Source organism: Corylus avellana, chromosome ca3 (assembly GCF_901000735.1).
Source record: "Corylus avellana chromosome ca3, CavTom2PMs-1.0".
Taxonomy (NCBI): domain Eukaryota; kingdom Viridiplantae; phylum Streptophyta; class Magnoliopsida; order Fagales; family Betulaceae; genus Corylus; species Corylus avellana.
In genome coordinates this window covers 18,280,931-18,296,105 of record NC_081543.1, presented here as the reverse complement: position 1 = coordinate 18,296,105, position 15,175 = coordinate 18,280,931, and the positions used below count along the sequence as shown (strand labels likewise).

At 39.4% G+C, this 15,175-nt stretch overlaps 1 protein-coding gene across 1 annotated transcript; it reads right to left on the bottom strand.

Annotated features, from left to right (window-relative positions):
- Positions 1-11,112: 11,112 nt before the first annotated feature.
- On the bottom strand, positions 11,113-13,565 carry LOC132176674 (9-cis-epoxycarotenoid dioxygenase NCED1, chloroplastic). Its single transcript, XM_059588944.1, has one exon. The coding sequence runs from the start codon at positions 13,151-13,153 to the stop codon at positions 11,420-11,422; it is 1,734 nt and encodes a 577-aa protein (XP_059444927.1). The 5' UTR covers positions 13,154-13,565; the 3' UTR covers positions 11,113-11,419.
- Positions 13,566-15,175: the final 1,610 nt, after the last annotated feature.

The window sequence follows — 15,175 nt, the reverse complement described above, 5'->3', positions numbered from 1 at the left end:
CTCTTGTTTTTCCCTGCTCATATATACACATACGTACCCATAACGAACCTAGGTAAATTTTATAGAATAACCTTATAAAATAACCTAGTTAGAATTGTTTTGTTTAGGGTTTCCACCAAAAATGCATTTAAATTTGGATTGAGATTTTTTTTTTTTTTTTTTTTTTTTTGGTTTTTCAAGATTTATTAGATTAGGTAAATGTTAAAAATACACACTTTGGTATTATTCCCATATATAACAAATGCATATCCATGAATACTGGATATATTTGTTAATTAATAGAGAGGTACATTTTCACATAAAAAATATAAACCTACGTATATATATAGGTTTATATTTTTTATGTAGTTGAAATTAGGTTTATATATATGCATGTGCTTGAAATCAGGTTTAAATTTTTTAAGTCTTATATATTTGTTCCTAATTTATATACGTAGAGAAAAATAGACAAGATTTGGATGACAAAGTCTAAGTGTACAAGGGAATATAGAGACGGGTGTAGATTGTTCGTAGAGTTTGTAGTTAATAACTGTAGAATCCCTGATGGATTCATGTATTGCCCTTGTAAGATTTGTCGAAATAACCGGCGCCATCTGCCAGGTTACATATTCGACCAGTTGACAAGGGGTAAAGGAATGATGCCAAAATACACACTCTAGTACTATCACGATGAAAAGCATGTACAAGGTCCTAATACAAGCTCTAATTCGAATTGCCCGGCCACAGATGCGGGTGCAAGCGCAAATTAGGGTGGAGACATGCACACAATGTTGCGTAATTTATTCGGCATGCACGACGTTAGGAAAGACAATTGTGAGCCTCGGGTCATGGTGCAAGAGGGTGAAGAAATTGTGAACCAAAAAGCCGCTGAAGGTGACGCACTAAAGTATTACGACCTTGTTAAAAAAGCGGAGAAATCACTTCATACTGGGACCGAACATAACAAATTGAGTGCAACTGAACACCTGTACAACTTGAAGTGCGTTGGTGGACTTAGTAACGCGATATTCTCGTCTTTCCTTGAGTTCATCAATCAGTTGCTGCCTGCAAGTGATGAAACTCTGGCAGTTAATACATATGAGCCAAAAAAGTTTCTACGGGACATGGGACTCGGGAATGAGAAGATTCCGGCGTATTGTAATGACTGTATGTTATTCTGGAAGGGCAATAAGGAGTTGAATTCATGTACCGTCTGTGAAAAATTTAAATGGAAGGATGCAATTAATTTAGACGAGGATGGTCAGCCCATATAGTCAAGCAAGAAACATCCGATGAAGGTGTTGCGGTGGTTTCCACTCATACCATGACTAAAGAGGCTGTTTATGTCATAGCATACTGCACCCTATATGAGGTGGCATGCAAAAGGCCGCACTAAGGACGGCGTATTAAGGCATCTGGCCTACGGTGTATTGAGGCATTCGGCCGACGGCAAAGCATGGAAGTCATTCGACAATTTACATCCGGAGTTTTCAGCAAACAACAGGAATGTAAGGCTTGGACTAACCTCGGATGGATTTAATCCATTTGGAAACATGAGCACATCCCACAGCACTTCGCCCGTAATGCTTGTACCGTACAACTTGCCTCCTTGGATGTGTATGAAACAGACGTCTTTCATACTATCAATGATTATCCCGAGCCCAAGTTCACCTGGAATGGATATAGATGTCTACCTTCAACCTTTAATTGAAGAGTTACAAGAACTATGGAATGTAGGGTACGCACATATGACGTCTATAGAATGTAGGGGTACGCACATATGACATCTCAAAGAAAAATAATTTTGTTCTGCGAGCGTAGTTGATGTGGACAATTAATGACTTCCCAGCATACGCAGATTTGTCTAAATGGTCTATCAAGGGTGAGAAGGCATGTCTTTGTTGTATGCACTCGATAAGGTCTAAATGGTTAAAACATGGCCATAAATGGTGTTTTATGTGGCACAGGCGATACTTACCCATAGATCATCCGTGGAGGCGGAACAAAAGAACATTTGATGGCAATGTAGAACTAGAATGTGCCCCTGATATGCCAAGTGGAGATGAAATCCTGAGCCAATTCGAAAGGATGGTGTTTGGGGATGAGAACACCGATATGGCAAGGCCGGATGATAAAGAAAAAGGAAAGAAGCGGAAGACAAATACTTATAATGTAGTATGGAAGAAGAAAAGTATTTTCTTTAGGTTACCATATTGGAAAGATAATTTATTGCGTTATAACCTTGATGTCATGCACATAGAGAAATTCGTGATGGACAACATACTTGGTACAATACTGAACATTTCAGGGAAAATGAAGGACAACCTCCAAGCCCGCATAGATTTGCAAGAAATGGGTTTGAGACGTACACTTCACCCCTACACTGGCGAGGATGGTAAGACCTATATGCAACAAGCTTCCCACAAGATGTCCAAGGATGATAAAACACATTTTTTAAAAGAGCTACGAAATGTAAGGGTGCCCGACGGATATGCCTCGAACATTTCCCGTTGTGTACGACTTAAGGACTGTACAATATCGGGGTTAATGAGTTATGACAGTCACGTACTGATGTAACAGCTTCTACCTATTGCATTGCGTGGATCACTTCTAGGCAACATGGTTAAACCTCTTGTTGAGATGTCTGCATTCTTCAGGGGCTTATGTTCAACAACATTGACACAAGAGGATATTGACCAACTATAAGGTGACATCTGTATCACGTTGTGCAAGATGGAACAGGTTTTTCCCCAGCTTTTTTACTAGCATAGTTCATATGGTCGTGCATCTTATTCGTAAATGTCAACTCGGTGGACTGGAACAGTATAGGTGGATGTATCCAGCAGAGAGGTCAAATTTGTTTACGGATATTCCTGATTTTAATTTTTCACTCCAATACAAGACAATTACTAACTGAACTGATTGACTGATCGATGCTCATATTTAGGACCATTGGAGTGTTCAAATCTAATGTGCAAAACAAAGCGGCTTCTGAGGGCTGTATTACGGAGGGCTACATAGCCATTGAGTTGATGATGTTCTGTTCGAGATATTTAGATAACGCACCAACATTTCACAATAGGATACAAAGAAATCCGGATGGTTCAAAGGGACATGGAACACGAGTCCAACTCGACCGAATCACATTGACACAGATTCACCGGTATATTATGTTCAACTCGAACGAGTTCCTTCAACTGCGGACGTAAGTCGAGGTCCTTCACTCGCATATATATGTTCAATCAATTTGTATCATTAGTTTTGAATTCTAATGAACCTAATTTCGAATTGTAGGATGCACATAGATATGCTTAAGCGGTCATGCAATAGGGGGCGAACAATAGAAGATCAGTTGGAAACGCAACATTATGAGCTGTTCTGCGAGTGGTACCGTGACTACGTAAGACTAATGTGATGTTTAACAAAAGAACTGTCGGAGCATATTTCATTCTGGTTCAAATCAACTAAAGAAACTAACCTTGCGTTTTTCATTGTACGTAATATATTCACAGGTCGATCGATTGAACGATCGATCTAGGAAGGAACATAGTGATAAATTGGTAATGCATTATAGAGGGCTGAGGGAGTCAGCAGTCAGATACAATAGATATGTGGTTAACGGCAAGCTGTTTCGCACTATTGCATATGATGCCGGAAAGAGGACTCAGAACAGTGGGGTGTGTGTGCCAACTGTTGATGGCGAAATGTACTACGGGGAAGTTAACGGAAGTACTTGAGATTGAGTACTACGACAGGACTAAGTACATTATGTTCAGGTGTGATGGGGCGGACAACATGAGGGACAAGGGGTACAAGGTGGACGAGTATGGCATAATACTTGTCAACTTCAAAAACCTTGTCCACACGGGAGTGCTGATTACCGATGAGCCGTATGTGCTAACTTTACAAGTTGACCAGGTATTTCACATACAAGATGATAGGGACCCAGATTGGGCTTGCACTGTAAAGACTAAACCTAAAAACGTATACAATGTTGGTCAGTGTGAAGGGCCTCAGTATGCATGTGTCAATTACCACGAGTGTGAACCGCTCCTATTGACCAAAAATATTGATCACGATCCGCATGATCATATTGAATACGTCAAACTCGACTTAGATCCAAACCAAGCGTATGTGATTGAATAAAAGTTGAATATATATATATATATATATATATATATATATATAGATTGGTAGTTGTTCACTACACATTACATCAACACAATTTATTAAGTTGTGCATTGGGTAAAATCTTATATATATCTTATTTTTAATATGTGAGTCATTTACATATGGTAGTGAATTTTTCATACATTGAATACGTAATTAATTGGGTGCGTGCTATTTTTCGCAGGTTATCATGAATAGTAAAGGGAAGACAAGAGCACGGAGGGGCTCGACTTCAGTGCAGCAATCTATGTCGCATGGGTCTCCATCATACCACCTTGATGACAGCGAGCAAGAAGACGTTGCTCAACTTATGGGGCAACATGACGGATATCGACCAGTACTTCAGGTGATGTGGAAGGGGAGATCCATGTCCATAATCCATACTATTCGGCAGGCATGGCCCAAATGGGGTATCGGCCTGATTCGTATCCGTATGACACGGATGGATCATTTCATCCAACTCGCTGGCCGACATGCAGCGAGTTAGGGCACAGTTCTCAGGGCCATGTGGAGCGGCTATACGGCCAGCATAGCGTAGGTACGGACGAAACTTTATTTTGAAAGTTTTAAAGTTTTGAAAGTTTCTTAAAGTTTCTTAAAGTTTTTAAAATTATATCTTTGGTCTTGTGAAAGTTTTTTGATTATCAAAGCATTAGTTTCTAATATTATTGGTGCGATATCAATTATATTTCAATGCAACTACAACTTCATAAAATTCTAAACATTCTAAAAAAATACAAACCAGGTGGCGAGGACAGTGAGACACAGCCCCCGAAAGACATGACTGGTGGGACAGGTGCCATGGATGACCCGCAGCCCAGCGACCTTGCTCCCGCCGGCCGGTTAGGCCCTCGATAGGTCCGGACGATAAGTAAGTGTATATGCTCAAATGTCATGCATATAAGTCTTAATTACTTGTAGTTAGTATTCAATTCGAAATAGCTTACATCGGTAATTTTTAATCTGTTAGGTACCGGTCCAGATGGAAACACCATTATTGAGGTGTTCACCATTCTTGACTTGCACAGGTTGCCAGGGGTCCCCGCCGGCAAAAGGATCATACTTGAGTACAATACTTCATGGCAGCCCGTTAGATTTAGCGTCATGAGGTTTAGACGAATAGCCGATAAGGTCATAAGGAGTAGAAATTATGTCCTAATACCGGACGACTGGACGAACGTACCGGAGTGTACCAAGGAGGATATATGGGACGCCTTGATGGTATGTGTATTTTATTATGTCAAACACTCCTAATGTATGTATATATGCGCTCTAAGTTGTACATATATATGTGTGTTTATATGTATATACATATATATACACATATATTTTAGGTTTTTTTAATTCATCAATTTTGAACTTGTGCAGGTAGACTTTTTCGTCTTGCCCGAGTGCAACTTGGCTGCCGTAAAGAATGACGCGTTCCGAGATATGGGCACCAAGCTGAGGACTTGGTGGCACGAGTTAAAAAAAGTTATTGCCATTACGACGGACGATACTCCGGTCACCATACGGGCAAGAGTGGGGGCAACAAAGGCTCTCCGAGTACAATGCCATGGACTTGGAGATCTTGTTGGATAGATGGTGCAGCCAAAAGAACAAGGTAGGTTATGAGTTATACTATAATTTTGAATAGTGTCATTAATTGTAATTGTGTTAGTATTAACATATTAAGACTGTTAATTGTGTAAAACTATGCGGCGTATATGAAGAGCTTGCGAGCATTTAACAATACGCCTCATTGCACCTGGTCGAAGAGCTACGCCAAGGTGACATATGAGGAGGTATGTGTGTAATTTACCCTATACTTATAAATGTAAACATTTGATATTATATATATATATATATATAAACATATATAAACATATCTGTATGTTCTATTTTTTCAGCAAACCATACATGTGGGCACTCCTCCTACTCGTGCACAGTCTTACATTTGCACACACAAGAAGAATGATGGTCGATATCCGAATGACATAGTCAAGGAGGGATGTGTATGCTACTCACCTTTCATATGTTGTTTTGCTTATATATGTGATAATTTATTTATGATTAACAGTTGTATGACCCACTGACCCAATAATTGATGTAACATACAGGAGAGGATGGAAGAGCTTATACCCACTGACCCTGCAGCATCGTCGAGCGTGACTGAGGGGATGGTTAGGTGGGCGCCGAACGACACGTATACCCAGGCGCTTGGCAGTAAGCCTGAGTACGCTGGTAGGGTTAGGTAGGCTAAACCGAATATTCTGCCTGTGTTGGGCTACATACACTCGTACTATACACCGTCACAGGCACGATCACAAAACACCGGGCACTCTGCGATCTCACAAGAACTTCTTGACAAAGCGCTTGAGGCGGAGAGGGCAAAGCACAAGGTAGAGATGGATGCCTTGTTGGCCGCAGAGCGGGAGCAGACAACTGCGCGGGTAGCTCAGCAAGTGGCAAAGCAGGTGGCTGCGAAAGATGTGCAGTTGGCTAAAAAGGAGGCTCAAATGACGACAATGTTTGATGCCTGTTTTCCCCAGCTCGAGGAAATGATGCGATCGAACGCCCCACCGGAGGTGACTCAATACAAGGGAGCACCAAACAGAGCTTCCCCACCCTTTACGATTGTGCAATCGTCGGTCAACAGTGGACCAGGTAATGACATTTTTTAATGGTCAATGTGGTTTTAGAACTGTCCCTATATATATATATATGTGTGTGTGTGTGTGTGTGTGCACTTCTAAATTTAAAGTTTGGATATGTTGTAGTTATTCTCATTAATGATGTTGTAAATCCTGTTGAATTTGGTTTATATATCATGGTTGGTTTGGTGGTAGATGTGTGTTAGAGCGCATTTGAAGTGTTTGGTATTGTGACATGGACCACTATGGTCCTTGTAGAATATTGTTTGGTGCATTTGATTTAATCACGAAAATATGTTGGGGGTGTAGATATAAATCTAAATTTGTTGAGTATGATGTCCTTTGTTTACATAGTGACGTTGCTCAATGATTAAGACTTAATTATATTCTAGAATATTGTTTGGTGATTGTTTGTTTTATCATTTGCAGGTAGTGGCTATCATGAAGAGGATGCTATCGATATCGTTGATGTGGATTGAACAAATAGTTGGTAATTCGCACTTGGTGTACATAAGTTATTTTGTTGATGTAATTGTATTTGTGATAGTTTTCTTGATGTACGTAGTTAGATATATATGATAACAGAGATAGTTTTATTGGTATATATGTATTTATTTGTGGTTGGTGTATAGTTTTTGTGGTTGGCCATTCGCACTTGGTGTATATGTCTTTATTTGTGTCTTGAAGCTGGTTTTGGTTGATAGTCTGTGATCGATGTTGATGGATATGAATTATGTTATTTGCATGGATCGATGGATATGTATATTATTTGCATGGATCGATGGATAAATTGTATATCATGTTAATTATAATCCAAAATTCGGGTACAGCCCCGAAAAAATTCAAAAAATATATAGGGGAAAGAACCAAATTTTAAAACTAACCAAATTTTTTGACATGTCACGTTATGACACGTCACAATTTTCTGACGTGTCATAACGTTTGACACGTCAGAAATTTTCAAACGTGTTATTTTCTAATGTGGCAGGAGTGGCACGTCACGAAATTTTCTGACGAGTTAAATCTGACACGTCAAAAAAATTTATGATGTGGCAATTTGACACATCAAAAAATTTTCTGATGTGCCTCTCCTACCACGTCAGAAAAATTTCATGACGTGTTATTTTCTGACACGTTAGAAATTTTTTGACATGTCAAAAAATGATATGTCAAGAAATTTTTCTGACGTGCCACTTTTGTACACGTCAAAAATTACTGACGTGTTAAAAGTGACACGTCAAAAAATTTTCGTTTTTGATACCCAAAATTTTAACGCCTGACACACATCAATAACGACACGTCAGTAAAATTTACTAACGTGTCAGACCACCTAAAACGTCAAAAACTGCCTATCAGGAAAAAAAACATTTTTTGTAGTGATGCATCTAATTGGTTCAATGCTCAAACCTTACAAAGGACCCATCATATATATATATATATATCATGTAGTTCAAGAATAATAGTCACAGTATAAGATTATTACTGACTTACAATTAAAGAATATTACTGAATCACACTTGAAGACTATCATTGAGTTAAGGGTGAATAGGTAAAAGATTATCACTTAACTAATCTAGTTAGAGTAGAAGTCTATGTGTATTCAACATGATTATCCTATAAATAGGAGCATGTTATATTGTAAATATTACCCAGAGAAATAAGAGCTTAATGCAGTCTTTGGGCTTGATCTTGTGAATATAGGTTATAGATTAAACCACGTAAATCTCTGTGTCACTATCTTATTATTTCCGCATTGTTATTTATTATTATTTCCGCATTATGAATTCTTTCACATGGCTCGTTATAACAAAGAACCCATCCATGTGGCTTGCCAAACACATCCTCTATATATATATATATATACACATGGCTCGTCAAAAACTATGTTCTAAAAATGCTATTGGTTACGAAATGGTGAAATTCTGACTTTGAGCAATGATATATTCTACAATACGTCATAAAAAGTTTTTTTAAACCGTGTAAAATAGTTTTATTTTTTATTTTTGTAAACTATTTTTTGAGTTTGAGCTTCTTATCATTGCACGTACTTTTTTTATAGTTCATTATCTGTGTCATTGCCACCAGAGGTCATTGAAAGTGCTGGAGTTCGCCGTAGGTTGTCGCCGCCGTTGCTGATTTTTTGTACAAGTCAAACGTCGAAAATGTTTTTAACTGATATTATTTTATTGAAAAAAGATTTTTTGCTAACAAAAAATATTTTACGTTGATGAAGAAAAAAGAATAAAGGCAATATTCCATGTGGAGTTGAGAGTGGGGCACAATGACATGGATCGATAGAGTCTGAGTCAGAGCCTTATGTTGATCTCAATCTCAAGTAGCATAATGGACATTTGCTTCTCAATACAAGAATTAAAAACAAAAGGAAACCATGACTGATCATCCTGCACTAAAATAAAAATAAATAAATAAAAGAAAAGGAAAATTGAGCTTTCAGGGCCTGTTCTTTGTGTTTCTATTTTCTGGCCAGTTCCTTGAACTGGTCTCTTTTTCGTTTTTTGACTGAGTTTTTCCTTTCTTTACCAGCTACTGATGGTCGGATTTGGTTTCTTCTACCGACAACCGATGGTCCTGATAGTAACCTTGATGGGTTTTGTTCTATTTACGGAATCTTGCTATATATTACAACATCTTTTGGTTATTTCAGTTCGCTTGATGGGCTGGATCATTCATTTGACTCATTCTCGACTATTCTTCGAAATGCTCTGTCATCTTTGTTTTTTTATTTTTTTTGTAATTCCCTTTCTCCTTTTCCACTATGAATAAAAAAACTAAAAAATGATAAACAAATAAAATTTTTAAATTAAAAAAAAAAAAAAAAAAAAAAAAGTAGAAAAGACACGTACCATAATCCAAACTCAATGAACAGAGAAGCCCATCCTCCCAACTCTTGTACTTTGTAGTGGCCTATCACTGTGTTTCTGAAATGATGAAAAACCACACTCACTCACCATCCGTCTACTTGCCTCTCATGGACCCTCTCAGCACCAAACCAACTCGACATGGAACTCTCTCATCTCATTGATAAACCCAACTTGCCCAAAGTCAACCCCTGCAACAAATGCCCATCAGTTTCTGCACTTCATTTTCTTCCATCCACCATAAGCCCTATCATCACCCGAACCCTCTAAGACACGGCCACCACTTCGTGTACCAATTTCATTTGGACAAATTTTAGACCCTTACAAAACGCTCATCTATATGAATTGAGTAAAACTCCGACGTCGCTACGGGGCGATTTGATTCATATTCAAGATCATTTACTTTACTGTACTGGAGCACTTGCAAAAGTTGACTTAAAAATATCATCCTCAATCCTCATGCTTCTGATTGGACATTTGTCGCCTTGAATTTACCCTTTTGCGCGCCATTACTGGATCCTACTTATTGCCTCAACCTAAAAAAGTGTTCAAAGTTTGTTGTCGAGTTCCCCGGTCGGACGAGCCATGATGATGTTGCTTGCTGGGGTTGGGCGGTTTTGTGAACCTGACATTTAGCAGGGATAACCAATGAGTAATCGCCACGACCAACGTGTCATTTGACGTAATACGATGACTTCGAAGGGGGGGAGGCTGGTCAATCCAGATTACAGCGATTTAACGTGTCGACGTGCTTCCGTTTTATTTCTCCATTTGTTCTAATAAGCCCTTTAAGACTTGGAGCCGCAGTGTCGCGTGTCGCGTATCTACATAAATAGACCTGCTTGTCGGTTATCTCCCTTTGATGCTAATTGGTCCATTTCCCTGCCTAATTCTTCCCTAAACATCATTATCATGTTTGTTTTCGCTTCTTAGGGTTGGATCGGAACAGACCTTTAACCATTTCATACCAAAGTTAATTAACATTTATTTAAAAAAAAAATTAAAACTTTTATGACATTTGAAATCACATATTATTCAAACTGCCATTCAGATGAGCATAACGTTCCTATTACACCTCAACACTTAGTTTCCTTTTAATTAAGGGAATAGTGAACAAGACGAGCTGGGCATAATTTTAAACTCTGAATTCTCATCTCACTCTTATTTTATTGAGTTTATATAGTATTACTCATAAGTAGGTATGCCCATCATCTCAGCCATTTTATAAAGAGTAATTTTATTTTATTTAGTAAATTGCTATATGTTTACTACACAACTAACAAACGGTGAAAATCAACATTTAGATCGACAAAAGCTTATTATAAAGAAAATCAAAAATTAATTTTTGTTATCACCTAATCTCAATTGTACTATAATTTTTACTACTATTATATGCCAATTTTAACAAATCTACTAAATAGCAGAGAAAGAGAGGAAGAGAATTTGAGAGAGAAACAAAATATAGACACAGATATTATATTACATTATCTTTTGTGAATATACACGTCTAATATCATGCACAAAAGTGAAAGAATCAGCAGAAACCAGCTGAGCTCCATTTCTACATACACCCAAAAGCTACAAGCTGGTCCCGGAGCCTCTCACTGAACATAAACCATAAAAAGACGAGAAAAAACAGAGGGCTGTCACTGTAAACAGAGGAGATTCCGGGGACGTATCTGCAAGCATCCCTCTGGTAAATCTCCCTCTGTAATAATCTACAAAGACATGCAACGGATGATAACCCATAATTTAGCTTTAGGCCTGCCTCTCTAAATCCTTTGAGCTTATGAAGGTTCCATGGAAGCCGTACGGAACCCTGGTAGGAAGCTTAACTGTGGCTTCTAGCTTTAAATTCATGGCATTTATGATTTGCAGCTCTGATTTCCACTCCTTCTCGTCGTGCACGAAAGCTAGGATGTAGCCGTCGTCCTCTTTCTCCGAACTGGGGTTTCTTGGAAGGAACAGAGGCTCACCGCCAAACCTCTGTTCTCCATAGTTGTACTTCTTTAGCTCTCCAGTGAAGAGGTCTACTTTGGCGAAACCCGATACTTTTGGCCACGGCTCAGCAAGGGCTAAATATGCGAACTGGGTTTTCCTTCCGAGCTTGTTCCGGTTAACCATGCCGGCCTCTAAGTTCACTTGCTCGGACTCGGATAAGATGGGGCGGCGCGTGGACTTGCCGGTCTTCAAGTTGAGCCGAATTTCAGTCAAAACACTCTCCAAGCTCTCGTCGCATTCGTTGAAAATGGAGTCCGCTGGAGTCATGCAAGACCCAATCACTACGACATCGTCGGTCTCAGGCTCCTCCCAGGCGTTCCAGAGGTGGAAGCAGAAGCAATCGGGGGCTTCGATCCATTTGATCCCGGAAGCATCGGCGGCATTCTTGTCCAAAATTCCGAACCGGGAAATCTTGTTCTTGTCGTAGACGACCGGAGAGCCGCCGTGAATCATCTCGGGGAGCTTAAACACCACCTGCTGGTCCGGGATTACCACAAACCTCTCTGTAATAGCGAAGTCATGGATCATGGTAGGCTGAGGCAGAGGAATTTCAACGTCGGGTGATTTTGCTCCATTTGGGGAGAAATGGAAGTATTTGAGGTACGGTTTTTGGACAACGTCGTAGCTGAGAGCGAAGAGCTCGCCGGAGACAGGGTCGAGTTTTGGGTGAGCAATCATTGCTGAGCGAAGGTGACCGTTGAAATTGTAGCGGCCGACAGTGTTAAGGTCGCCGGCGGGAGTAATTCGAACATGGTATGGTAAATCGTCCTCGGACATGGCGAGAAGGCGACCGTTGAAGTATACAAGGCCGGCGTTGGCGACTCCCATGCCGTGGCTGGGATCGACAAGCCCGAATAGGCCTCGAGCGTAGAAGAGGAGGAGCCGGGCGATGCCGGAGTGGCCGTGAAGCTCACCTATGGCCTTCGGGAAGACCGGGCGACCAAGAGCTCGCTCTTGAACAAGTCGGTGGGTCTCGGTGAACCTGCAGGCGTAGCTAGCGGACCCATCCTTGAATTGGACAGCGTGAACCATGCCGTCTCCGTCGAAGAAGTGGTGGCCGGCGACGGGTTCGTGAAGTGGGTTCGCGCCGTTCCGAACGTACACGCCTCGTATGCTGTCGGGGATTCTACCGACAATCGGGAGCGAGTGCTGGACGGGTAGCTCTGTTACTGGAGCGAAATTGCCGGCGATTTGGACACTGGGGTCGGCGGTTTTGGGAAGCGGCTGTTGGCTCTCGTGCGAGACCAAAGTACCTTCCACCGCGTCCAAGGCCATGGCTGCAGCTTTCTGTAACAAGTTCCATTGTTGCGGCACAGCCTTTGAAGAAGAAGAAGAAGAAATGGGTTTTTCTTTTGGATGTATAATACTAGTAGAGGGCTGAAATTGGTTGTTGGGGAATTGGATTGTTTGGAGAGAGCAACGGATATTGGGCTTTTTGTTGGGCCTGGTCCAGGAGATGGCGGTTGAAGTTGCTGCTGCTGCTGCTGCCATGGCTACTCTTATTTTGGGCAAATTTTGTAGTGAATGGTGTGGTGGGAAATGGTTTGGAGGGGGGCAATTATGTGTTGGGATGTGGGAGAGGGAGATGGCTTCTTTGTTTGTTTGCTAGCTTTTGATTTGATTTGATATGGTATTTTGTACGAGTGAATAAAGAAAGAAAGAAAGAAAGAGTTGAAGGTAAGAGTGGTGGTGATAGAGAAGGTGTGAGTTGAGGGAAGTGAAAAGAAGTGAGGAGGTTTTTATAGGGGAAGAGGTGGGGGGGCATGGAGGTCCACCTCAGAACACCACGTGTAAGATTTCTGAAAGGTGTATTTTTTTTTCGCCAATAGGTGATCAGATTCATAACAGGGTGGTGGTGGGTGTGGGGAGGACTGCGGGGCATAGAGGTTTGTTTCTTTGACACGACCACCCTCTCTCTCTCTCTCTCTCTCTCTGTGTGGAGACTAAATAATAATATAATAAAAAGCATATTATATGTGTGTTTGAATACTTTTGTTACAGTATATGTATGAGAAGCTTCCCTAAATTTGGAAACATGACGCATGAAATTGGCTCATTTTAATATTAACATCAGTATCTGATTGGTCCCTTTGTACACGTTTACGGGTCTAACCCCGCGTTAGTCCCTCAATAAACTCAAATAAAAAAGCTTTTTTCTTTTTTTTTTTGGGTAACTAGACTTTAAGGGTCCCACAATAAAGCTACCCACTGCACACCAGTCCACTTCTATACGTGTCATCCTAACAGATATGAAGGTCACATCAATTGTCCTACACGCTTGCCTCCCCATGTTTTTTGTTTTTTTTTTTTTTTTGTGTAAAAGTACAAATCCAAGACCGAAAGCCAAGCTCCTTTTCTCGGATGAATTGGGAAACTAGACTTTACCGCCAAGAAATAAGTACAAGGGGAAATTCTTTCAACTTCTATTTATTTTTATATTATTTTTTAAGTTTAAAAACTTTACATTAAGAGTATCCAACTTTCAATTATATTCTTTCATTAGGATTTTGGTTAATTTTTCGAAATGCCAAAAATAATAATAAAAAAATAAATGTCTGAATCTTTATAATTTTTTTATTTTATTTTTTTATGATTAAAAAATTGATATTTTGAAAATTTTGATCCGATTTAACGGACAATTTTAATTAAAGTTTAATACACTTAATTGAGAGCTTTTGAACTTCAAAAAAGTACTTTCAAAATGCATGAAAGTTGAATTTATCTACTTAAGAGTAAAGTTAGGGACTATCTTTTTATATTTTAAAGTTGGCCTAACTTTTCAAATCACTATTGAATCAAAATTCAACAGCCACCTCAAAATGTGGGAGAATAAAAAGATAATACCTAATATTACTCAAAATTTAACCTATTAACTTTGTTGTTGAATAGTAAAAAAAAAAAAAAAAAAAAACTTCACTTACTCCCTAATATTTTGGCACTTTTCCAATCACCCATAAACTTTAAAAAAAATTACAATGTCGAGTTCTCATATTTTAAAGCTTTATACCGTCAACCCCTCTGTTAGAATTTTCCTCTAAATTTTAACGAAAAATGTCAAAATTCCTAAGATTCGCCCCTTTTTATTTTAATATATATATTCATTCACACTAGCCATGGTTCACCCACGGTTGGCCTTGGTCGTGGCTTAGCAAATCCACGATTGACTTTGGTCATGGGTCAGTAGATCGACGGTCGACTTTGGTAGTGGGTTAGCAGATCACAATCGGCCTTGGACATACGTTCACAGATCCATGGCCAAGGTTAGTCGGTCTGGAGATTAGGCTTTAGACCTTTTTCTTTTTACTTCATTTTTTTTTTTTTTTTTTAAATTCGGAATAGTTTTGTGTTTCTATTAGTTTTATAGGGGTATAAGAGTCATTTAACATGTTTACTGTCTAATTTAACCTTAAACCCTAATAGTATGATTGACATCTCAAACTTTAAAAACATGAAAATTCAACATTACAACTTTTTAAAATTTAAGAGTACGAGTCGTACGACTTCAAAAGTGTC